The 25,324-nt window shown below is 40.1% G+C and overlaps 1 protein-coding gene across 16 annotated transcripts in view; it reads left to right on the forward strand.

Moving 5' to 3' along the window:
• The first annotated feature begins 1,619 nt into the window (after nt 1–1,619).
• LOC110862265 overlaps nt 1,620–25,324 on the forward strand; it is a 52,733-nt gene continuing 29,028 nt past the window's right edge. For 7 of the 16 annotated variants that reach the window (XM_035857630.1, XM_035857626.1, XM_035857637.1 and 4 more), the window contains exons 1-7: nt 1,622–3,796; nt 13,251–15,606; nt 15,738–21,673; nt 23,155–23,195; nt 23,674–23,767; nt 24,463–24,471; nt 24,638–24,715. In XM_035857630.1, coding sequence (XP_035713523.1) covers nt 14,097–15,606; nt 15,738–21,673; nt 23,155–23,195; nt 23,674–23,767; nt 24,463–24,471; nt 24,638–24,715 — 7,668 coding nt within the window. In that variant the 5' untranslated portion in view covers nt 1,622–3,796; nt 13,251–14,096. Of the gene's footprint in view, nt 3,797–13,250; nt 15,607–15,737; nt 21,674–23,154; nt 23,196–23,673; nt 23,768–24,462; nt 24,472–24,637; nt 24,716–25,324 lie in introns of all 16 variants that reach the window. The other 9 variants (XM_035857647.1, XM_035857659.1, XM_035857668.1 and 6 more) reach the window with 3 other exon arrangements.

Raw genomic sequence — 25,324 nt, forward strand, 5'->3', positions numbered from 1 at the left:
TAAAGTGGAGTTTGCAAAGCAAAGCTGACGTCAAAAGCGAACACTCCACTTTCTCTGGCCGAGCACAATGCTATGCACGTGTGTGACGGAATAAGGCTCCGTGCAGTAGCAGTAGTTTGAATTTATTCTACTGCTTTACCAACTAAACTGTTTTACCTCTTGGTCGTACAGACATATAGGAGCCACAATATTCGTCTAAATATTACACTGACGGTCGTGGGGAAAGAATCTCGGCTTGAATATCCACGTTTTGTTTCTTAAAAAATATATATAGGATAAAGTTGTGAGTGGGTTGGTCGTATTATTCATTGGCATTCATTCTCTTATGTGTATCAACACCTGCTCCCTCATCGTCATAAAATAGTAAAATGGTAGTATATTTTCTGCAAGTGGTTGGTATGGGAGGCAGCCCATACTCTCACGTCGTCTCAGCCGAGGAATGGACGGGCATAACTTCTCATTGTGGCAAGGGAATGAATACGTGAGAAAAAAACCGTTAGCGTTTGAGCTTCTGACACAAGTAGTCGTGCAGTCGGTATGTTGTATTCTTTTGTCCCACGGTCGGTGGTGTGCTCCACCTGAGAACAAAGAACTAGCGAATATTCATCTGATGGTGTGGTGGTTGGGATGTGAATGTAACAAGCAAGTTTGGGTGAAAGTGCACAATGGGTGATTCACATAGAGCGAGCAGTAGACTGGCGGAAAATACCCGTTATATTACCTTAGCATGTTCCAAGCTGCTGAAAATCGTCGTAATTCCATTTCATAGTTCATGCACTCGTAGTCGTTGGGCTTCTATTCCTCCTTATGCAATCCTGAGTTAATTACTGCGAAATAAACTTGAATGATAATGACTGTGAAATTTTTATTTGCATGGTTCCACAAAATATTCCTAATGCTAGAAAACAAAGGGTACCCTGTATTGCTGTGTGTCCTACGTACATATATCCACATATTTATGTCATATATGCCAAATAAGAAATGCGAAAAATGTATTCTTTCAAGTCTTAATCATGTAATAATATTCAATCCAGCTACAAAAAATGAAATTTACTGCTACACAATAATTCATCCCGACAATAGCTCCTGAAAATTCATAGCCCATAAAACATGTTTGACAACTGGGTAATACTTGAGTAGATATTGTTTACATTTTGAGCGTCCTCCTCCTCCTTCGCCTCCTCCCTGACTATGACCTGTTTCTGTGAATGCATTTCCTCCATTGTGTGGAACCTGATGTAGGTTAGAGTTAGAAGGTGAAAGTCCTTTGGCTCTTCTTGGAGTGTAAGGCTCTCAACCAGGAGTTTAGCACACACGGCGTGCTTGGGGGTAAGACGGGAGAAATTTCTAATAATCTCAACTTGGTTGAGGAGACTTCGCAGGCAGGAGTCAGGTCTGGTTGTGGGATTGGAAGAGCAGTTGGTCGAGTTCAAACTGTGCAATGAAGTTTCAGCAGCCAGCCAGACTCCTCTTGTAAACGTGAATCAATACTAGTTTGTGTTGGTTGCGCTGTGCAGAACTGCGCACTGCAGGTCGGCCCTGTACTTTCATCTCGCTCTTTCTCCCAACCAAGCAACCTCCCAGCCATCCCGACTACACTACTTTCCTTGCATAAGTTATTCCACCAGTTTTCCCAGCCACTGGGCTCGCAGTTGTTTCTCTCACCAGCACCCCGCCGAACCTACCTCTCGCTTTCTCCTGCTCTCCCTCGGCCGTGCGAAATAAGCACGGAGCAGAGAAATAAGCACCTACTTAAATTGGTTATATACATTGGAGCAAGAGTGAGTAAACACCACCACGGTACACATATCCAAAGGAATTGATTGGTGCTGGCTAGCTTGGCTGGCATTGTTTCCTGCATTTATGGACACCTTGTACAATTGCTGGATAACTCATCATCTACAATAAATAAGCTGTAAAAATAAGATATATATTTATTTATTTATTTGTGTGTCGCCTGGTTGTGACGCTGTCGGTGTATGTGTGCGAGTGAGTCGAGGAAATCTCTCGTGTTCCCGTGTGTCCACTCCGTATAAATAAATATGTTGACTAGGAAGCCAGGAGGAGAAAGTCGTGTGTAATGCATGAGAAGTAATATTGGATTCTGCTGCTGGTACTGGATAGTCTCACCAGCCACAGATATCACATATATCGAACATATATGTGTGCATATACGGCAAAAATTTATGAGACATGACTTGTCATGGACATGTGTGCCCTTTGTTTAATGATACTTGGCAGTTTTGTATCAACCGAAAGGAAAATAAAATATATATTGGAGTTCAAGTGGAGGAAAAATGTTATGTGAGGACTGCAGCCAACGTTGTGTGTATCACTCAGGTGTAAATCAGTGCAGGTCTCGCCACTCACTGGATAACTTCATGGTCTCTAAATAACCACACACACAATGTAAAAGTCGCATTATCTGAGGAATGAAAAATTTCATCTTTAAATTCATACGGTAACAAGTTCATCTTTTCTGCAAAGAGATCTCTACATTCGAAATCCGGATTTTTTACCCGAGCTCCACAATTGTGATTCTCTTCTCTGCGGCGAAATCCTCTTCGCGAAAACATCCATGACAAGTGAGATGACGGGGGAAGAAGAAGAGAAAGCTCAACTATATACAAATTCTACTTACTTAGTCGACCGTATCTAAGGGGGATTTGGACTCGTTGACTTACAAACTTTCTCCAATGCGTACAACAATGCTTTTTTGAGTATTGGGTGGGCAGCTGCTTGTGCCAACGAGTTGGATTTAACGTGACAATTCCAGATACACTTTTTTCCCAACACTTTAAACTAATCTTGACAATTGAGCTATACCTACATCCATAAAACTGAATTAGTGCTGACAACTTTCCTCGACAATAATGGGAAAGTATTTGCGTTTCACCCGAAACAATGAGGACTAAACTTAGCTTCATAAAGTGGTTTCGCTCCTGCATACATCTGGTTTACATCGGTGTAGACTGACTTTAATGTGCAACTGTTGGTAGATAGTGAATTTATCTTGTGACAATAAAATATCAACCTTTTTTAACTTGTGCATAAAGCATTACATATCTATCTAAGTATTTCAGAAATAACTTTTTTTCCATATTTTTCCTAATCATTCATGAATTAGGGTCTAAAATAGTAATGGCTCAACAATCAGTATATTGAAGGTTCAGAGTGATACTCGTCTAATTACATATGCAATCTATAAATGATTGCAAGACTCCAACACAAGTGAAAGATTGTGTCAAGAACATTGAGTCAAAATTTGATGCACTGAAATAAGCGGACAAAAAATGATGCACTATAACAATTTACAACTTATTTAATACCAATTTCTCAATGATTAATATCATATCCATCACCGTGATCAAACAATTAGTGTCAGTTACTATTTATTACTTATGCAAATCATTTCCAGTGGTTCGAAGATATCAGTCACTGCTCCACGAATAAAATAATTGGTCTGTCAAAGTTTTGTAGAAAGGACTCAGTCGGAAGGAAGGACTCAGTTTGACAAAGAATTTGAGACGTTGGTTGCGGAGTAAGCCTTGCAAAATTTTGGCCGAGTAGTTGGGCAAAGTAGATTGAGTATTATTCTCCTTCCTCTTCTGGAAGGTAGTGAAACTTAGGAAATTGACATGAGAGATAATAGAGACGAGAAAGTTTAGAATTGAATTAATTCTGTCCTCCAAAGGAAATCATATTGAAATAAGTTCACGAATAAAGTTCAAATTTATTTTGTGATTGTGTGACGCATTTGTAATCTCTGCGGAAGTTGGTCGAATCCCCATAAAACGTGAGTGTCCTACTCTTTTAATTGCCAATTTTTATCAACCTTTATCCATTTAGTGACAATTCAGTCTTGTACAGTCTGTACTTCATAAATAGGTTGCGTGGTCAGTTTATTCTAACACAAATGTTTCGAATTTTCAAAATTCTTTGCAAAACTGAATTGTCACTTTGAAGTAAAGTAATGTTAAACCTTCTAGAAGGTAAAGAGGCATATCGTTCGCAAAATCAATCTCTGTTCTTTCAAACTATTATCATAATGCACCATAACATTTTCGGTCTTCTCGTATCACTCACTGTTCCTCTGTCTTGGTTTCCGACCACTTTGGTATTTATGTCAACATTGCAAAGTTGTTGATACAATGTATAATATTAAATATTAATACGACATGCACAAGTTAACACGAGAAATAACATGTGCAAATATGAAGTAGGTGTTTAGAAAATTAGAACGATGGGCATACTTCTGAGTACATTGGGAAACAATGAAAAAAGTGGCTTTGACAGTGTCACACATTTATCCCCTTTACTCGTCAGTTAGACGATGTCGAGAACTACAATGGTTTTTTGTATCATGAGCAGTGGCCATAAACTCCAATTTATGCCGTGCAATAAAACTTTATGCATCAGGTACTAAACAGACATATTTGCACAATGATCGTCTAATCTATAATATTTATGGGAGCAGAGAAACAAAAGCTTTCCACATAAGCTGGAGTTTATATGTTTTCCGTCATAATTTTGCTCCTCCTGGGTTCTCATTGTGCAAATAGAATCGGATCGATAGTGCTTAGAGTAGTGGTTGAGGAATCCTTGAAGAAATGATGTACACGGGCGGGTAATGTGCAGTAGGTCAGCTTGTTTTCCTTTGGTTTTGAACAAAATTAATGTGTGTGTGCTGGTTTGAACAGTGCTTTCCTCTTTTGTAAGTACTTTACGCTCCTGCCTCGTTTGAAGTATAACCTTGCATATTTTTTGTCACTGGAACGATTCTGTTTGTGTAGAATTCTCAGGAGTGCTTCACCTACATGCATCCACTCGTTCATAACTTGAACAGCATTTTCACACAATACAATTGATTGAGGAACTTGTACAGTTTAGAGTCCTTTGTGACATGTTTTGGTTGAGAAAAAATGGTTTACAAAAAGCCACTAAAAGTCTCGAACACATTGTACGTTCATGGGGATTTTCTATCATATGTATTTGGCCAACAGTGAGCATGAAACTTGATCCTACTTAATATCAAATGTCATGTCACTGCTATGCATTACACGGCGTTTAGATAATTTAGCATCGTTTTTATTGGTTCCATTCTGCTGAGCCTTTTCGTGCTTCCTGGTCCTCAAGATGCCATTTATGTTGTTCTGCCTGCCTCGGGTGTAGAGAGAACTGTTATTCAAGGCCTAATATAGAGAGGAAGGCGGAGAGAGCAGTTTATTGGAAGTCGCGAAAATTTCATGCTCTCCGAGTGTCAGGAAAGCAAGAAATGACAGCGCCCAGAGTAAATTGAAGAAATAGAAGCAGCTGGAACACTGGTAGATGAAAAGCACCTAACAGAGATCAAACATCTTCAAATGGATCTAAATTCCCTGATAGTAGGAGACGTTAAGTTAAGACGGCCTGGATTCTGGTGAAAGCGGCGAGAGTCTGGTATTGGATTTCCTCTCTGCGTATGTATACCGACTAGTCCATGAACAACCACCAGCACAAGAGCCGTAGTAGTAGTAGTAAGACGTACGTATGTAGTAGTAGTAGTAAAGTTGAGGTGGCAGCTAGGCATTCAAGAAATATGTAGCTCGTGTTATCCTGTGCTGCTGGATGGTTTCCTGTTGTAAGCCTTATCCGCAATGCTATCAAGATGGGTGGTGAATGCGAATGTTGCAGTGAGTCGAGTGGTCCTGTAGCATCAACTTTCAACTATTTTGGTGGAAATATTTTACTGTGCTGGAAAGAAAGGATTTATTGGACCTTATTTCGCAGTCTGGGTGCAACCATGAATCATTGGTTTCGTAGTTTTGTGCCCTCATCTCCACAACGTAATGTTTGGTGAAGGGAAAAAGTGAGCCGAGTTTGACGAAATGTGTGAATACGTTGAATGAGGATAGTTGAAAACGGTGGTGTCAAGTAAATGAGATATTTTATGTGTCAAAGAGGGGTCAATGAAGCATCAAATCAGTTGCAAGCTCTGTGCGAAATTTAACTCAAAATTTCTTCTCTCCTGTTGGACGCATCATTACTTACGATGACATCGGTGATAAAACTGCCTCCTTGAATGGATAAGAAAAGGACTTGTTGGTTATATTGATAGATAAAATGTGTATATACATACAAGGGTGGGTTAGTCACCCAATACAATTCACGGCAAAATCATATTTAGTTATTTGCAAGTTGAAGTGCTTTCACTTTCACGGCAGAAGGAAGTCACATTTCAGAAAATGCGTATTACATACGTATTATACATATAGACACAAATGTAGCTAGTCATTAGTATTTCTACAAATAGCATTTGTAGTGGACTTTGGAATACTGCTTTTTACGAACATTTTTCTTAGGTGAAGTCGACGACAATATCATACCCACAGTATTTTATTATTCTTGTGTTCACACTTTCCGAGCAATATTTTCTAGGGTTTATTTTATAGTTTATGCAGATCTCAATGATTTACATATGATGTATTGATGTATAAATATGTATTATGGTCTGTATTATTGTCATCCAGCAGTTGTTCTTTTATGCATTGACCGTTCACAAACCTTTATAATAAATATACGAGGATTCTTGAAAAATATGGTCCGCATTAAATATTGCGCGCCTAGAATTAAGACACATGTAATATAAAAAACCACACGATTCGTGGTAGGACAAAGTATTTCATAACAGTGATGGGGAAAAGTTCATGGCGTAAAGTGATTTTCAACATTGATGTGTAAAGAAAGTTTTTTGCTTGTGGAAACTTAATTCAATTCTCCACATACTTATGTCAAATGTAGAATGTATATGTGAAAAACTTTGCTACAAGAACCCACTCGTCAATTTTGAATGTATGTGTAGGTTGGTCGCTCATGGGCTAAATTTTGCTTTCACTATTCATTCTTTTCAACATGCACTTTCCTTCGCGTTCAAATATATGTATCAAAATATATCTATATCAAAAAGTGACGGAGACGAGCGATCACTAAACTGAGCCATAAGCAGGACGAACGTTATTATTAGAGAAAGGAGGTTCAGCGTGCAGATATGCTATCGTGACTGGTCTCAGAGCTTATACGGTTTGGCATAGATTTTTCAAACGAGTGTTTGCGAGCTCCAGCATCACTTTTGTATGCACCACATGAAATTCTTTTATGCGATGTGACGAACATCATGTAACTTTGCTTTAGAGGAAGGAAGAACCTCATTTATCTCTGCGAGGGCGAAATGCTGAGAAAGGGTCAGTGGATGATTGATGCACGATGCGAAGACGTAAAAGTGGTATTTATTACATCAGAGTCCCCGTCACTATAATGGATAAACGGTCTCTGGAAAATTGAATAGTGCGCAAGTTTGGCATCAAGTTCTATATAACATTTTGGTTAGCATATTTTTATATAAAACTTAAACTATGAGAAACGTCCTTTCTTGGAAACCTCAAATTCATGCCCGACTGTATGTGATCACCGATCTATCAATTAGTTTAATTTGAACGATAAATTAATATTGGCTCAATTATTCAAGAACTGGATCTTTGAACTCTGATTTATGAGGCTTCTTATTTCTAATAAATAAATACATTCGCGATTGTGCAACGGTTACAATTTAGATTATTACTTGCCGGCAAAATATTTGGATGATTTTGACTAATTTCGTCTTAAAATGCGTATCAAACCTAGGTTTTTACTTATGTGTTTTTACTTATGCATTTCATGGGCAAGATCGGTTAATCGGTTCGAATCTATGTACGTCGTACTGAGCTGTTTGAAATGCTTAACAAAAGTTAAAATTCGGAATTATGTATGTAATATCTGTAATTCAGTGAATGTAGGGCGACCCCACTAACCAGATAAGGTATGTATGCTTCCCATTTCGTCCGTAGTACGATCTCGATCTCTGCCTTCATAATTACGCTGAAATTTTGGTACTAAGCGATCAATTCACATAATATCATATTATTTTGGCTGATGTCAATCAAATGATTTCCAATTCTGTATGAGTAATTGTTAAGTTTTGTGCATTGGCCAGGAGAGTATTCCGTATGTAGTTATCTGCTGCACACCAGGTGCATAATTGATTTGATGAATCGGAAGACCATGCTGTCAGTTCAATAATTTGCAGTGTAGGACCTGCAAGGATAGGATTTGACATAATATTATTCTATGAGAGGAAATGTGCAAAAATAACTTGGGAGAGAACGAACGTGCAACGAGCTCGTGTCAATAGTAAGGTGTGGCTCCTTGGTTTCCTCCTTTACTGCTCTTTCCCCACCAGCTTTCAGTTAGCATGCCATCCTTGCTGCATGCCAGGAGTTCTGACTCCTGACATGGAAAGAAAAAGTGAAAGTTTTATATAAACTCTGTTCTGCGTGCCTCGATCTGACAGCCATCCGTTCGTTTAGCGAGAATTATTTGTCATTCTTTTCTCTAACTTTGACTCTCACACTTTGCCTTATTTTCAGATTTCACAATCAACTTATACAAATGGAGATTGTTCCAATTTTTCTTTTATTAATTAATCCTAGCAGTACTTTAGTTTTAAGTGTTAAATTCTTCAATTAACACGAGGCGGCACAACACGCGTGGCCAAAATACTTTTCCTCGCCATCCTAAAATTTTTATTGTATTGCTTGCTCTAATAAAGTGTTACGTGTTTCCATAAAACTTCGATTTATGCCTTTGCCACGACAAATGACTACTTCAATCTATAGGGTCCAATATCTATATTCCATCGTTGTGCTAACCTCTAAGTCTCCAATATAATCTCCCATAACCCAGTTTGCAAGTCGTTTTCTTTTGTGACCATCGTTTCATAAACTCTGGTTTATATTACCTTCGCACATAAACATGCACACAGCCTACAGGAACATTATTACATTTTGTATATGTATATGTACGTACTTATTTCGTCAATTCCATTAGTGTATCCCTGGAATTGCATGGCGTCAGTTGAGAAAAGTGTGCGACTCAATAAAAATCCATCAACTAAAAAAGTTAAGATTCTTCTACCAACGACCCAACTAATGCAAAACCAATATTACCTCCAAATTTATTCCTCCTCCAGAGGTTCGACTTGAACATGAATGTGAAGTAGGGCTCAAGAGATTCTTGAGAAAATGGGAACAAGAACTTTACACAGATAATTCCAATTCCGATTTGAAACCTTGTGACTTCCAAGTCGCTCGTTATACGTGGAATGGGATTCGTACAGACTTCTTAGTAGTCGACTGATAGACTGAGCAAGTCCAAATTAACGCAAAAGTTAAACTTGTCACAGGTGTGCATAGTCAATTGCTAACCATTAAACTGAACGAAAAATATCGATCCAGAAGGGAAAAAGAAGTACATTCTACAACAGTGCAAAAATCCCTTGTTAGTGGTCATGTAACAAAAACATTGTTTTCAAGTTCTTTCCAAACTTTTAGACAGTCACCTTTGTCACAAATCCAGTCATGTTATGAGACAGAATAATAAAGTGATGGTGTCCAAGATTGGAAACATACTTACACATGCATGTGGGTTATAATTTCATTAAAATTTCATGAACTTGGGTAAGTTCAACCAACGGCTTGCACGACAATGAAAATATCAGTGATCACCACGCATATTCTTGCCATACAAATTTGATGTATTTAACGATCTATTTCTGTAAAACATTCTGTCTACGCGCATCCATAGGCAAGTGCTTAAATTGGAATGCAAGTCACAAAGTAAGATTCATAATGATTTTCCAACTGCCATACATAATTTAATTTTATCTCAATAATACACCCAGCAGAAATTTCATTAGTGCCAAGAATGTGTTGCTCTACAAAGAGAAAACACACAAGTTATTGCGATGTGCCCGAATAAGCATCTCATTCATGGGAATTACTTTGTCGTGACGACGTTCACCACTTTATTCTCAGGCACGCTGTGTAGGCTACATTCCAAAACAACTACTTTAATTTACATAAAATGGTTTTATTAGAACTTCGAAGTGCCCGGAATTTAATGCGGAATTAAGAAGAAAGTTCATTCTGCACGAATGAACTTTCTCCTTGTAAAAGGCGTCGAGCCGAGCATAGATGCTTCCGGACATGAGAACTTAATCAGTTTTTCAGGTGAAAATTAAGCCATAATTTCGGAGAAAAAAATTCTACGAGTAAGAAAAATATTAAAAGCAAAACACGATGTTCGAGGTGGTCACTTTTACCAGAAATATAAAATTATATGTAGTTTCATGCTGTTCTGTAAAATTTATTCCAGAGTTGTGCAGCAGCTATATAGCGGAAACTTGGGTTAATAAAAAAACTTTTTATAAGCGTCACGGACCCTTTTCTCCTTCCTTTTCACTACAGCCACCACTGAGCTCCTTAATTTTTTTGTGCACCATGCACATAAGTAGGACTCAGGTGGAGGTGTCTATATTCAGATACCACCACCACCACATTTTATCCACTTATTTTCAAACAGTTGAGCTTACTCTCCAAATTCAGTTTTATGATGAATACGTGACTTTTTTCCAACTGGGCGAACTAACTATACACTTTTACAACATCTCATTTAATTATAACGAGCTGCAGAGAGTATGCACATAGTGGTTCTTGTTGGGCTCAGGATAGGCACATAGACAGACACATGTCTAAATATGTATATAGACAACCATGATATAGAGAGACCTCCACCCTTTTAGATAATTACTGTTTCTTGATGGAAATTGGTCTCTCTCACTGCTTCGCATCCAAACAATTTTCAACTTTAGTCTTAAACACGCAGTTTGGCGTTCATTGCTTATAGTGCACTTTACTTGATGTTGGGATAATTACCTTTTTGCTATATTGAAAATTAACGCAGTGCAAAATTAGGAGTGCAAAAGTCATTTGTAACCTGTAACCGAAGAACACGATAAGTTGGTTAGTTGGATAATTTACCTGTTCTTTGTACGTACGAAACATTGCGTGCTGGTCATCTGAAAAATGATCAATATTTCTGGTCTTAACCGTTTATGACTTTTGTCTTCACAATATTTCGCTGTACTCGGATTTCAATATGGGAGAGTTTTGTGCATGTACATATCTGGCTTTCAAAATTTTAGCCTGTGCAAGTATTTCCGTGAGCCAATTACAATAGCGTATGGACCAATCGTTTCATTTGCATTATTTAGCAAATAATGTATTAGGGAATATATACTTTGTACTAAATATTTCCAATTTGTAAGTCCGTTACAGCATTACCAAAGTTGGGTGCTGTATTGTTAAAGACCCAATGGACAGAAAATATGTGATTAAGCTTCCTACTAATAAGTACGTAACTAATAAAAGTTAAGCCCGTATTTTCGGTGACCAATAGTTAAAAATTGATGAGTGACATATTGATTGATGATTTGATAGAACTGCTTCATTATTCAGTGCGCCAGTTATTTCCTCTCCCTCGTTGACTCACATGACACAGTTGGTTATTGGTTGAAAGGGCTCTAATTCTGATAACATGCTACGCTGAAAAAATTCCTGAGCAGTCCACAGCTGAGCTCAAATTGGAAACACTGTCTTATCGCCATTGAGGGTGTAAGTGGAAAGTATACGACATTTGTGATTGATTTACTTGCTTTCCCCATTCGACTTTTGTAATCATCTAATTGAAAATCCTCTCTATTTTTCCCTTGCGACAAAATTAGACAGCGTGTAACAGAGTGACTGTCGAGTTGCATTGGTACTGGGTACTTGTCGGGAGTGTTATGTTCTCAATGTCTCAATGTATAAATGAATATTGTGAACTAGAAGGTCGAGAGAAAATCGTTGAGAATTTTGGAGAAAGTGATACTAAAAACTAGAGATTTTATTTTATTCCATTTTGTAGACAATTTTTTTAATCTCTCAGAATTGAGTTGCTTAAAATGATTTTTAGAGAAAGTAAATTGCAGATGTTTCAGTTAAGATTTTAAAAACTATGGCATGCAGACTCCTTCACAATTGTATTACAACTTGATAATGTGTGGACATACTTATGGCAAATTCCCGTGGGTGGATTAATGGATCATTTGGATCATCGATAAAGCGTTTCCATCGCCAAAAAGTATCTCAATTGTATCAAATTTTCCTGTAACGTGTGCACAGATATTCCTCCTAATACATATGTAGAGGTTCCATGAGAAGGGAGTATTTCCATTAAATCTCGACTATCTTTCGGCTATGCTTCAAAAGTAAAGTACAAGGATCCTAGCAAAACTTGAGAGCCTCATCCATCCAAATATATTGACGGATGAGAGAATAAACTCGACAGTTTTATTATCCAGAGCGTAGATTTTGCCGTGCAAGGATAAATTAATTCGCCGCACACTTTATCACACGAACCTGTAAAAGTTACCATTTGGCTGACTAAACTGTATTGGTTGAGAAATCGAACTTAATTTAAATGTATGCTCGTTTGAATATTATGAGGTGCGCAGAACACGAACTCTAAAATCAGCCACTTCGTTTATGGCAACTATCAAAATATGCGTATTTCTAGACATAAACGCAGATGCTGTAACATTTCGATGTGTATAATAACACGCACGATGTGGTGAAAGTCCCATATTTTGAGTTCACTGGTAAAGAGTGTCAAATGGTACATATTTACATAGCGTAACATGTCCTACAGAAATAGAAGGAAGAAAGTGTACTGTATATGTACATTGGGTGCAAATATTATGTACAGTTTGAGTTTTTTCATCAAAATTGGCCAAGAGCAGAAAGAATTAGCATCTTTATTGTTGGCCCCATTCTCAGACCATGTAGCTCGAACGTTATGAAGGAGCTGTTACAATGTATTAGCCTGTTATTCGTCTATTAATGAAAACAATCCATCATTATAAATCATTATTCGGGCCACTTTGTTCTAAAACGTCGCGTGCATTAATCTTACAATAATGAAACTTTCGCTCGGATTATTTGTTGTTAATGAAGAATTCACGCAAGTGTGGTCGTTGTTGTTTTAGGCCGCTAGTTCTAATCCTTTGAAACAGCCTTCTGTTTTCAACTGATGAATCAAATGAGAAGGGAGAATAAAAGATTTGGGCCAATAATAGTCCAGTAAAATAGTTGCCCTTTTGAAACAAGTGAAATCTTAGGTACGAATGAAACCTTGTATTAGAACAATCATTTGTGGATAAAGGAAGCCCCGAAACGAACACTGTAATCAATGTTTATTTAAGTCAACCCAATTGTTTGAAAGAACAGAGATAAATTTGGCGAACGTCTTCTCACGGAAGGAAAAATTACACTGGCTCATGTTGAACTGGTATTTTGTAGCACTGGCACGTCTCATCCATTCCTCGAGGGAGAAAGAAGTGGAATATCACACATTCTGTCTTTCGAAGGAGCAGGAATGCGGAGGAATACTTGCTTACAGTCACTCAAAGCCAATCTTCTTTAATATCCTTTTGGGTTTTTGAAGTCTAACTAGACCAAAAGAACCAAAAACAGGAGACTTGTTTCTCCCAACTAAACTGCACACACTACTTACTTTGTACCTTTAACTCGCTAACTACTCCATGATGCTATACACTCTGACTTTTGGGAATGTAACGATGACTGGGATTACACTAACTTGAAAGAAAGCTCAACATGTCTATTTACACCTTTATTGGTTTCTTTGAACCCGTACTTCCCTCACAAATTCCTCCGTTATATGAAACAAGCAATCAAACATTTTATGTGTTGCGGTAATTCAGTAACTTCCGCTACCTACCGCTGAGCTGTTATGTACATGCTCTCCAGAAAGGACGCGGCATTCATTTCTTCATACAATCTACACAAGGAGAAAGCCATACTACAATTTGAACCAATCACTATGTGGAAACTACGGTAGCCATATATCAAGAGATCGGTAATGCTGATGAAAGATAAGCAAAGGCCACCATTTTATGTTCCAAGAAAGTATTAAAGGAAAAAATCTCACTTACAACTCCCAGCGTACTCATCATGGGGAATAATGGACATGAAGAAGGAAAAGGCAACGCTCGGCCACATTCCACACTTAAATTTTTGTACATTGGAGAAAAATAATTAATGAGCAAACAGCCATAACGGACTACTCAGTGGAGCTCTATACTATATAATCTATATAGTAGCGAGGGTTGTGTAGCACTGCGGAAGATGGACGCTAGCCTGCCTGCATCTGGAAGCAATGGAAAGCATGAAGAAAGTTGGGATGTGGAAATGGTGTCAGAGGAGAAAATTGAGAATCGAGTCGCAATCCCTGAAAAATTGCCCATTTCATTTCCAACCGACTCTACAGCTACAGCTACAACGATATCGTCCTCAACTGCAACAATTGTGAGCCACGAAGACGCCAAGCTAGAGAACGTGGATGGAGAGATTTTGGTGTGTATGGAAAAATTGGGAACTCGTCTCAACGTGCTAGAATCTGAGCTCCGTTACGCGTGGAGGGCATTAGATCTGTTGTCACAAGAGTACGTGATCATGTGGAATCGAATGGAGAAGGCGGAAAGCCTACTGACCCAGCAACAAGCAATTATATCGAAAATGATGGAGGAACAGGCCGAAGAATCCGAGGAAGCTCGGGAACTGTTTTTATCACGGCGTAAGAGGGACGGGAGTGACGACAGAGGAGGAGGCTCGTCTAGTAAAGGAAATCATTTTTCTTCACACCTTTCGAGCTCTTCCTTGGGAGGTCATGCAACCCGTGCGACAAGAACTCCTGATGAAGCATTTTATCTAAATTTGAATTTGGCCCATCAAGGTGACGAGGAAGAGGTAGAATTGGGGACTGAGCAAGAACTCTCGTTGATTTGGGAAGAGGATGGCGACGCTACAGAGAAAGGCTCAAGCTCTCCTCCGGGAGCCACAGACCCAACTGGAAGTAAAGAAATATCCCCTCCCACGACCATCGCTACTCCTGCTCCTGTTAGTCTTGGTGGTGGTGGCGGAGAAAGTGATAAAGTAATTGCGAGGAATGTCGAAGAGAAGGGTCTGCTCTTATTTAACGAAGATAGTTTCGAAGTTGTAGAGAGCAGTGCGACTGGTGGTGGTGGTGGTGGAGAACACGTTATCGAGGATGAAGACAACTACCAAGTTGATCGGAAAGTGAGGAAATTGGACACTGGAGATGAAGATGAATCCCGAAGAATTTTTAGTGCTTTGGATTATAAGGATTATCGTGGATCCCAGAGATCTCCGACCATAAGTGAAAAGGACTTGAAAGACTTGGAGGAACTCTCGGCAATTAGCTCGTTAGAGACTAAAGACATAATAGACAATCTCGATAGACATGGAGGGAAAGTACATCATCAGTTTCACCATCACCACCACCACCACCACTCCCAGCAGCAGGCGTCCAAACTTGATTCATCGTCCCCACCTAGTCCCGCAAAGTCTTCCTCTTCTTCATACTCTGTGTTCCGGAATGGAAATAAATCGCTCTATGAAAGCCCGCAACGGCGAATCAAGGCCACACGACAGCAACAGAGGGAAAGGCAGCGAAGTGCTTTGGAAGAGAGTTTCCGTCAACTCTATGCAGATCTGGACCTACCCGAAGATGATCAACACACAACGACCACCAGCGTAACGACAACGATGACCTCACAAAAATCTGAACCCATCGGAACCTGCTCAAAATTAAGTTCAAGCAGCCCTGTGCCAATGGGTGAGAACACTTTAAAATTATGATCAACCATGTCTGTCTGATATTTATTGGTCAATGAAACAAATATTACTCTTTGGAATGGTTTAACGTTTGCATGACATCAAAAAATGAATGATATCTTACCTTTTCAGATATAAGTTCAGACCGTAGTAGTAGTGCTTTGTCCAACAGCAACAGGGCGACGTCTCCGAGTAGTAGACAAACTTCGTCACTGAACGACTTTATCTTAAATCAAGAACTTTTAATAAGGGATGCCTTAAGAGACGCTTCTGGAACGACGTCCCCATATCAACTCAGCTCTCATCACTCGGAAAGTGAACCCAACACTGACCAAGAAGTGAACGCTGCATTGTTGGGCACAAACTATGACCCTTTGGGTCGCATCGTTTCTTCCTCTACTCCATCGTCAAGTGCTCCCACATTCTCCAGTAGCTCATCTCAGTTCTTGACTGGCAGTAATACCGCCGCTATCGGCAGACACGCTACTGCATCCCCCACACCACCTCGAACCCGTCAGGACGGGTACATCGGGGTTCCCTCAAGTTCTTACACAAACGTTGCGAGTCCTGTAAGAAGTCCTTGCCCAGAAAGCCCCAGATTATCCGCCCATCACGAAACATACTCAAGTCCTCCAAAGGGAAGAAGCAGCCCGATGACATTGTTATATTTTTCTGATCCAACTTCATCCAACGCTTCCCATCATCGTGATCGATATCCAGATTCCCACGAAACTTTGGTGAAAGAGGGGACAGCCGCCGCGTTGCAAATGGCAACAAGAGTCCACATTGCGAGCCCTATTCCCGAGTATTCGGCCATGAATGATTTGTCCATATCTATTTCGCCATCCGTGCGAAGAACACCAACTGGCCTAGACACCAACCTGGGAGATGGAATGCAAGATAGCGTAAATATTAGACCAAGCCCTAAATCACCCAAACCTTCAAAAGCCTCGTTAATGCATGCCAGATCCGATTCAGGAGTATCTGAAATGAGTAACTGGTCAAGCATTGAAAAGGAAAGGTCACCAACGAGTCCTTCAAGATATGCGACATCCGCTCCACCAACCCAACCACCATCTTATCAACCCATTCACGGAGGGGGCCTTCACCACACAGCTCTGTCTCCTAACCCTGCGAGTCCAATAATGGGTCATCATGGCAGAATAAGTCCTCGACATGCTCACCATCTCGACTTTGCCAGTAGGGATGAGAGCACATCCGAAGGAATGTTGCCAGATGTGACAATAGCAACCTCGCTTTCTCCTGCTGCTGCCTCTGTTGATAATCAGATTGAATTCAGTACATCGCCCAGGGATCGGTTGCCCTATAGAGTTGGAGCTGATACAGATAATAATGAAATTTTACCCGACCTCGCCTCAGCCTCAAGTAATCGTCCATCTCCACGAACTAGTTCTAGAAATATGGGCACTGTCTCCCCCAGTTTGAGTGAAAAAGTGTACGATGTGAAAAGTGACGTGGACTTTCAGCGCCAGGACATGGTGGCGATGGTATTAGCCCGAGAACGTGAACGAGAGCGTGACTTAATTACTGGGTCTGGAGAGACTCCTTCCTCCACAGCAACAATAGGATTGGACAGTTTATACAAAAGTGTTGGGTACGGAAGTCAAGTAGTAGCTCCTGGAGGTGAAGCAATGATAGGAGGTCCTCATCATGCTCCTGCTACTTGTACTACAACTGGCGGAAGCGCCTCGTCTCCGTATCTCGGGAGAAATCGATGGGGCACCGCAGAGAGAACCAGCTACGGTCGTGACGTGAGTACAAAACCCATTCGACCCTACATGCCAGGGAGCGACTCGGATGGCTCGGAGTCTAGCATTTACAGTTATTTGGAATCTTCCCATTACCATACGCGAGTGAAACATGCAAGCCCACAATCAGTGACTTATTCTACATATGACCACATTCGTCCAAGACATCACTATTCTCCTTCCACGTATGAAATAGAACGAGAAAGGGAGTTCTTAGATAGGGAGATGAGGAATCGGGCAGTGTACAACAATGAGAAAAACTTCTATGCCCCCTCCGTTCCATCCACGTATTACACGGCGAGCAAGTACGGCTGCTACGAAAATCCATCCTACACGGTGACTGAGCCTGGGGAACTCAAGTGGTCACAGGAGTCTCATGATCACAGCCACCGTTACCAAACAACAGCCGAGCAACAACTTCAATATTCTCTACGAAGCAGTACCATTGATCCAAATCTTCAACACAATATCATGACCTCATCAACTGCAATATCATCCCCAGGAAAATTTGATAATAATTTTTCCTACAGACCAGATCAGCCCAGTCACCAACTTCAGCAAAGATTAGCTGGCACAGAATACGGTGGGGCTGGTCAACCTCATCATTATGAAACCACCCCCGTTAGTGGCGGTGTTCGTCCACCAGGAACTGCACCCTCACGACAAGGAGGAGGATATGAATTGCGACAACAACAATATTTTGGTCCACCTCAAACCGGTGGATATTTGCAATCTCGGGCTGGATACGTTTCGATAAGTTCTGCATCGGGTGGTGGCGGCAGCCGTGAAGGTGTCACTTCATCCGACAACCAAGACATGAACGCCAAACAGCAAAGTGCTACCGCTACAAAGCGAAATAAACCAAAACGAAGTGCTAGTTTAAAGTCTGCCATGAACACGGTTGGAAAATGGGTTCAGCAGGATTTGCACATAACTTTGCCCAAAAAGGAACGTTCAAGATCGCTGTCGGACAGTGAGAAGCCGGATATTCAGAAGCAGTACAGTGGTCACTCTCATGCTCCTTCTACTCCTCCAACGTACGGTAGCAGCAGTAGTGGTACACCGGCAGGGACGCTGAAGAAGAAAAAGCGGCACTCAATGTCCATTGTCACGAATATTGCTACCTTAGTGCACAAGGCTAAAAAGTGGAGCAGTCAGTCAGAAGATTCTGAAGTCTCAGAATCAGAACATCAATACCGTGGCGGTTACTACCGTCCCAAATCTGTTGACACTTCCCCACGCGGAAAAAGTTATCTCGCGGTTAGATCTGGAGTTGGTCGTGGTGGTCGTTCTTACGAAGCTTCGGAAAGCGACTTGAGCGAATCTAGTCTATTTCCAAAAGTAAAATCATCCAATCGCAGAACAATGTCTGAAGGCTCCGGTACTGAGACTGATCTTGAACTGGATAGACTTCCAGATTTAGCACAAGAGCTTTTCACCACTATTGGAGATGTAAAGAAGCAACCACCACCTTTGCCGCCACCGCCAGGTCAGCAAGGTGAAATTAGCGGAGGAGGAGGAGGAGGAAGTGGTGGCAGCGGTAGTGGCAGTCAGCGAAGTTCCATGAATTTGGAAAAGCACCAACCTGGTAGCCCGTTAATTTCCCCAACGAGCGGAGAAGGAAAGTTCGCCACAATGGGCAGTGGAACAGAGTTCGCCGCTTCGTTACGCGTTGGTAAATATCGACAAAGACAAGCCGCAACAAATGGATCAGGGACGACGACGACCATTAATAACCGTCAGCAGGCACCTTATCCTGGCGCTATGCAGCAGCAGCATCCTCAAATTCAAAGAGCAGATTCTTTGCCTCCCCCGAGACCACCTCCGCCTCAAAGGGGTCCGAGTTTGGATGTGAAAAATGGTGTTCAAGAACAGACGGGCTCGGTTAGCGTAGCCCAATCAGAAAGTACTTTGGCGGATGATGATACCGCAATTAATTACCTCACTCATGAAGTTGAGACTGGTGATGATGATGGGAAGGTGGAGGAGCAGCATCAGCAATCATTGCTGGTGTCACACTCTATTGATCAGATAAAAGCTGGAGCAGCTCCAAGTGATGAACAAGTGTTCCATACTAAAAGTAAATTAGAAGAGACAGACGACTTTGGAGAATGGAGAGAAAATGATGGGACTGAAATTTTTAGACAAATCGGAAGTTTAAGTGGGATTGCTTCCCCTCCAACTATTCAAGCCCAAAGTGGTGACGAAACCTCGGGACCAATAAGCGCCCCCAGTGCCACCACTCCGTTTATGATGATGACAACTGCAGAGCCTCAGGAATCGGTCTTTCTCCAAGGTTTCTCCAAAGGAATTGAAATGACATCTCCACACTCACTCCCATCAGAACTGCCTATTCCTATGACAGCATCTCCCATCTCAACTCATTCACCTTCCCCGTCCGGATTAACCTCATCATTCCCCACAATTCGAACTTCCCCTCAACAACAGCCAAAATTTGGTCTGCAACATCAGTCTTCACTCTCAAACAAATCGTTTGGAGATTCGGATATGGGAAGTTCATCTGATTCGGCTCGTCTTTCTTTATCCTCAAAAAATCGATTGGATCTGCCATCCCAGAGAACGCTCTCTGAAGAAGAAGACTCACGATCAACCCATTCAATGAGAAGTTCCAGAGTCTCCTCCAGAAGACAAAGCACGGAGGACAGCATAGACAGCGACGATATGTGGTACAAATATGAATTGCAAAAACTGGAAGAATTAGAAAAACAACAAATTGCTGCAATTGACTCGCAGCCAACCTCCATCGCCAACTTTCCCCAAACACAACTCCGCTTTCAACAGTACACGTATGTCAATGCCATGGGGGCACATTCCTACTCGCCCAACCAAGCCCCAATGTCTGCCACGGTGGATATGAAGGAACGGATGGGACTTGTTCTTCAAGAACTGCTAATTAAAACCTCTCCTGAGCCACCTGACATGAAAGGCGGTCCGGACTCTACGACTGCTGATGAAATTGTCCCGTCAAACCAAATGGAACGACGACTTTCTTTAACCAAATCTCAACAGAGGCAATTGCACCGTGAAGACTCCATGGTTGATGAGCCCCTTGGATACGTGTCTCGTAGGAGAAAAGACCATGAGGATTATGAACCTGATCAAGATTCCGAGACAACTTCCAACGCTTGGAAGCAATCAGAACATCACGGGAAAGATCGCCCGGATTCTGGCAGAGGATCCATAGACTTTGGTTCCATGATCGAGCCACCACCGGCAGAAATTGGCTTAAGGATTGGCATTGCGATTGAATCCAGCAAAAAGCAGCAGCAACAACAGCAACAACAACAACAGAGTGGTCTATACTATCAAGACTCTTCAAGTGTAAAAAGTTCAGAGTCAGCTTTTTACAGTGGAGGTGATCAGACACGAGGAGATACAACAGGAGAGGAACGCCCATCCATCAGCCTTCCCTCCTCTTCCTCCATCGGAGACAATGTATGGCACTCGGAGAAAAGAGACGATGACGACGATGGGTCGCATCACGGGAAAGAGAAAGTTCGTGGTGGAACTTCATCCGGGGAGACGAGTGGTCCAGATACTCCCCAAGAGAGCTTTGACGAGGATGAGATGCAGATTGCCAAGGAGGAAGAAATGATAAGGAAACACTTAAAATTAGTCAAAGAAGGAAAAGACGCAGAGGAAGACGAGGAGGAGGAGGAGGAAGTGGAACAGCATCCGCAACAGCAGCAACTGGATGAGGACGAATACGGAGAAAGTCATGATTACGAGAGAAAGGAATCTGTTGAGTCGTATCAACCGCAATCGCCACCAATGGAGAAAGGTGAAGGCAGTGTCGGCGAGGGATGTTATGAGACGGAAGATGCATTTGATGAAAGTTTCCCAGCTCAAGCTCCCGGAGCAATCTCGAGTGGACCAGGCACTGGTACAGGCACTCCTGTTGAAACCAGTCGGCGAGAATCCACCCAAAGCATGGGTCTCTCAATCTCCAGGAAATTCATGGATATGTTTTCTATGGGCGAACTAAAGAAAGTGACCACCTCGGAAGAAGACGAAAGGGACAGAGTTAAACGAGACAGCACAAGCGGGTCTCCTCCTGACGCCCAACAGTCTCTTGAGAGGAGAGAAAGTGCAGAAGGGCATCCAAATAAAGGGATGTCAGCAATATCTATGTCGATTGATGACGAAGGAATGGCGGGTGAGGGTGGGGGCCCTGGTGGTTTGGGAAGCAAGTGGGGTTTCCTAAAAACTCTCAAAGAAAAAAAGGCAGAAGAAAAAACAAATGCTGCTGCCGTTGCTCAACTCCAAGCCGACATTTTGGTAATTTTCGAGTGTCCTCAGCAAATTTGCAGCTTTCCTTATTTTACAGACACACGTTTTATACATCATAAAATTACTTCCAAGTTTTTAATTGGAAATTCAAAATTAATAATTATGGTTCACGTTGAGCTGTTTAGGTTTATTTATCTACATGCATCTACATACATGCATGAGTGCATTTGTATAAAATGTATTTATGTGTGTGTTTAACTTTTACTATAGTTTTATTATTGCATCTGAGAGGTTTAACATGTATGTTATTCTACTTTCTTCAAAAAGAAAGTACTTTTATACGTATTTGAAAGCGAAGATTGTGTTTGCTGCAAGCATATGCACATGCCAGCAGATGACAATAATAGGGTCAACATATAGCAATAATGTTTAGCGATTTGTATTCTGGTTTAATTCTTGGTTTCGTCCAACAAGAGTTTGCGTTGTTTTTTTAGTGAAATGAAAGTTGAAACCGAGCTGTTTAGTTGGAGAAGCCAGCAGCACAAGTTGTAACAAGCCATGTCTCATGATAAGACTCGGAGAAAAACTACTGAAATATTAATGAAGTTGAGGGAGCTCGCATGCGTGTGTGTGCAACTTTTCCTGAGGTTCGACTATATTATTTTCCATCGTTCCCTATCTTCTCCACGTTAGTCTAGGTACGTCTTCTGTAAAAAATGGGGAAAGTTGTATTATCAGTACATCCTACTTTTCTCCTTTCATTCCACAAAACCAATAGTAAATTGACCAGGGATCTTGTATCTTTTCGAAACATTTACTTTCGTCGGATGAGAAATTCCTTTGCTCTTCTTTTGTAGATACTCGATTCTTTTTTATCATGCATTGCCTTGTTACAAGTTGATGTTATCAAGTGCCAGTCCTACTTTCTATCAACTCAAAGAAAAAACAAAAGAAACAGAAACAAAAATAATCAAAACTTCAAATCTAATTCAAGTGAAAATCTCTGCTGCTCCGATTTATTGTGTTTATTTGCTGACATTGCACAGATATATTAAACTTACCTCTTTTTTGACTCTGTGACGAATGAGAAAATGTCATTTATAAAACAAGTGTTGATGATGGTTGAAAAGCGTCAAAATAAATGGAACAAGTCGTAATCTTGGTTAACTAAACAAAAAAAAATGAGTGGAGAAAGCAAAAAAACTATATTGTATTAAAATGCAATATAGTTATTTAATGCATTCATTGAACCATAATATTTCTAGTAGCTCTGTGCAGACCAATTGCTATCTTTCTTTTGGTAAATAAAAATGACTCAAGAAAATCTGTAATCATAACCATTCATGACCTTAACACATGTAAATACATACGCAATTTCAATTCCGCTTATGCTTAGCTTGGAACATAAACTAACACTTGCATAATATTATGTCGCTTGTTTCAATGTCCGATTCTTCGAAAATACGGTGACTGTGCAAAACAAAATTTGAAATTGAAACTTGTATGTAATTTTTTATGTAACTTTACAGAGTGGCGGAGTTGGAGGAGATGGATCGGGACGAGGCAGTGGGTATGTTGTTTAACTTTATCGTCTTCTAATTTTCTGCCGAATTAGTTAAACTAGATCTTAATCAACTTCATCATCCAGTGTATTTCGACTCTTGTCTTGTTGAATTAATACATACCCCTCCCGATAAGGGCTACAAACTTTGGATTTGATACATGTTAGACCCGAACGCAGTTTAATTATCTATGAGACCTTTATAAATTTAATAACGAAGTCAATAAAATTCAGTTCCTACTTATAAGGTAAAGACCAGCTAAAATGTTCTAAATTTGGAAACAGTATTATTTGAATCATGTTTTGTGACGTAATGAGGTTACAATCGAAATGCTGGTGATGTTGTCCCACTAACGATTAGTAACGAACGGCTAGACTGAACTGACGTATAGTAGAAGCTAGAAGAGGTCGAACGTGCTTAATCAATGGCACAAAATTTGTTCTCCCCACAGCCATCCCAGAGTTTAATCGCATTAATTTTTCTTAGGAATTTGGGAGAGACAAATCCTTTCTACTCCACCATCGACAGTATGCCTGACATTCGACCCAGGAGGAAATCAATTCCATTAGTTTCCGAGCTGGTAAGTTCTTGTTGAAATACAAAAAGAAAATACTGAAGACAAAGAAAATTAGTAAATCTCAAGTCGAAACTTGGAATGAAGTCACGACAATGCTCGATGCACGCTTTCTCTTCCACTCGATTTTCTTATACTTTGAAGCTGTATCTGGAGCAGAAATATTAATAGAATGAAAATAAGAAACATGAATTATGTCGTACCCTTATGCTTAGTATGTTCATACATAAATACACCGTCTCCAAGAACACGGTCCGTTTAAGTAGAAAGAAAGTGGAGCTTTCACTTGGTAATATAGGGTACGCAACAACTCCCATCACGAGAGGAAACCACACCGACTGGTTAAATGTAAATACCCAGATGGCAAAAATCTCCAATTTTGTTGGCAAGTAATCGTGGAAAACAATCCGCGAAATAAATATGCCAATTAGTAATCCTTATTATGGCAAATAAGCCAGCAACATCGTGAATGGTTGTTCATGATTATCTCGCGTAAAATGTACGGATTCATATGTCCTTCAGTAAGTATTACACACTTAGCGGATGAATCGAAAACTGTTGCGTAAACTATTAATCCGATGTATAAATCTTTCCCTAAGATTTCAACAAAAGCAATTATTATTACTGCGCATAATTACTATTAACTTGATTTTAATACTTTAATATTTAACTGTTTCCTATTTGATGCTGCCATTTTAAAGGTTCTCAAGGTAAATTTTTTAACAGTGTATTGATGTGAAAAATTCAAATGCATAATAAATAAGTGTTACCTTTAAAATATTTATTTTCATTCTTTATATAATTTTTAATATTTTGTTGATTGAAATTTTATTTTTCAAGTATAAACTAACATAATTGTGTAAACTTACTTTCTAGACAATGGCAGCAACCAAGCGGCAGGCCGCTGGTCTAACCAACGCCATTCCACGTGCTACGCTTAACGACGAAGAATTGGTAAGAAAAACTTTATTGTTTAATTGCTCAATTGATAAATGTCAATTTAATTTTTAAAGTGTCAACGGCAGAGAAAAATTTACCGTACATATGAAATGACTAGTTATTGAATCTTTGCATAAATCTTGGACCGTATACTTTATTCATATTATTATGATTACTTCGATATACACCATAATAGATACACTCATTAAAATATTTCTCATGATAGAATTTATACTTTTAAGGTTATGAGATGTTATTATTACGCAATTTGCGCAAACACCTCCAAATAAATATATAGATATACCGTCGACATGATTAGTTAAGTCAGGTAAATGTCACGCACTTTACGGCTAATTATTTTTCTGAAAGAAAAACACATCCAATTCACAATTATTTACCAGCATGCTTTAATTTTTTCCTATCATTGTTATTCAATTGCATGACCACTTATTCCTTCACTTTCCTCTGTGAACTGAAATCTTTTCTACACATTTAATATTCACAATAATACACTCTTTACTTTCTTGTACTTTCTTGTACATCTTCGTGTTCTTAACTTTTGACTTTTTTATTTATTGCTGTTTTGAAGCAATGTTTTATGTTCTTGATCATGTGAGGTCGAAC

The sequence above is a fragment of the Folsomia candida genome, unplaced genomic scaffold, assembly GCF_002217175.1.
Source record: "Folsomia candida strain VU population unplaced genomic scaffold, ASM221717v1 Fcan01_Sc001, whole genome shotgun sequence".
NCBI classification, from domain to species: domain Eukaryota; kingdom Metazoa; phylum Arthropoda; class Collembola; order Entomobryomorpha; family Isotomidae; genus Folsomia; species Folsomia candida.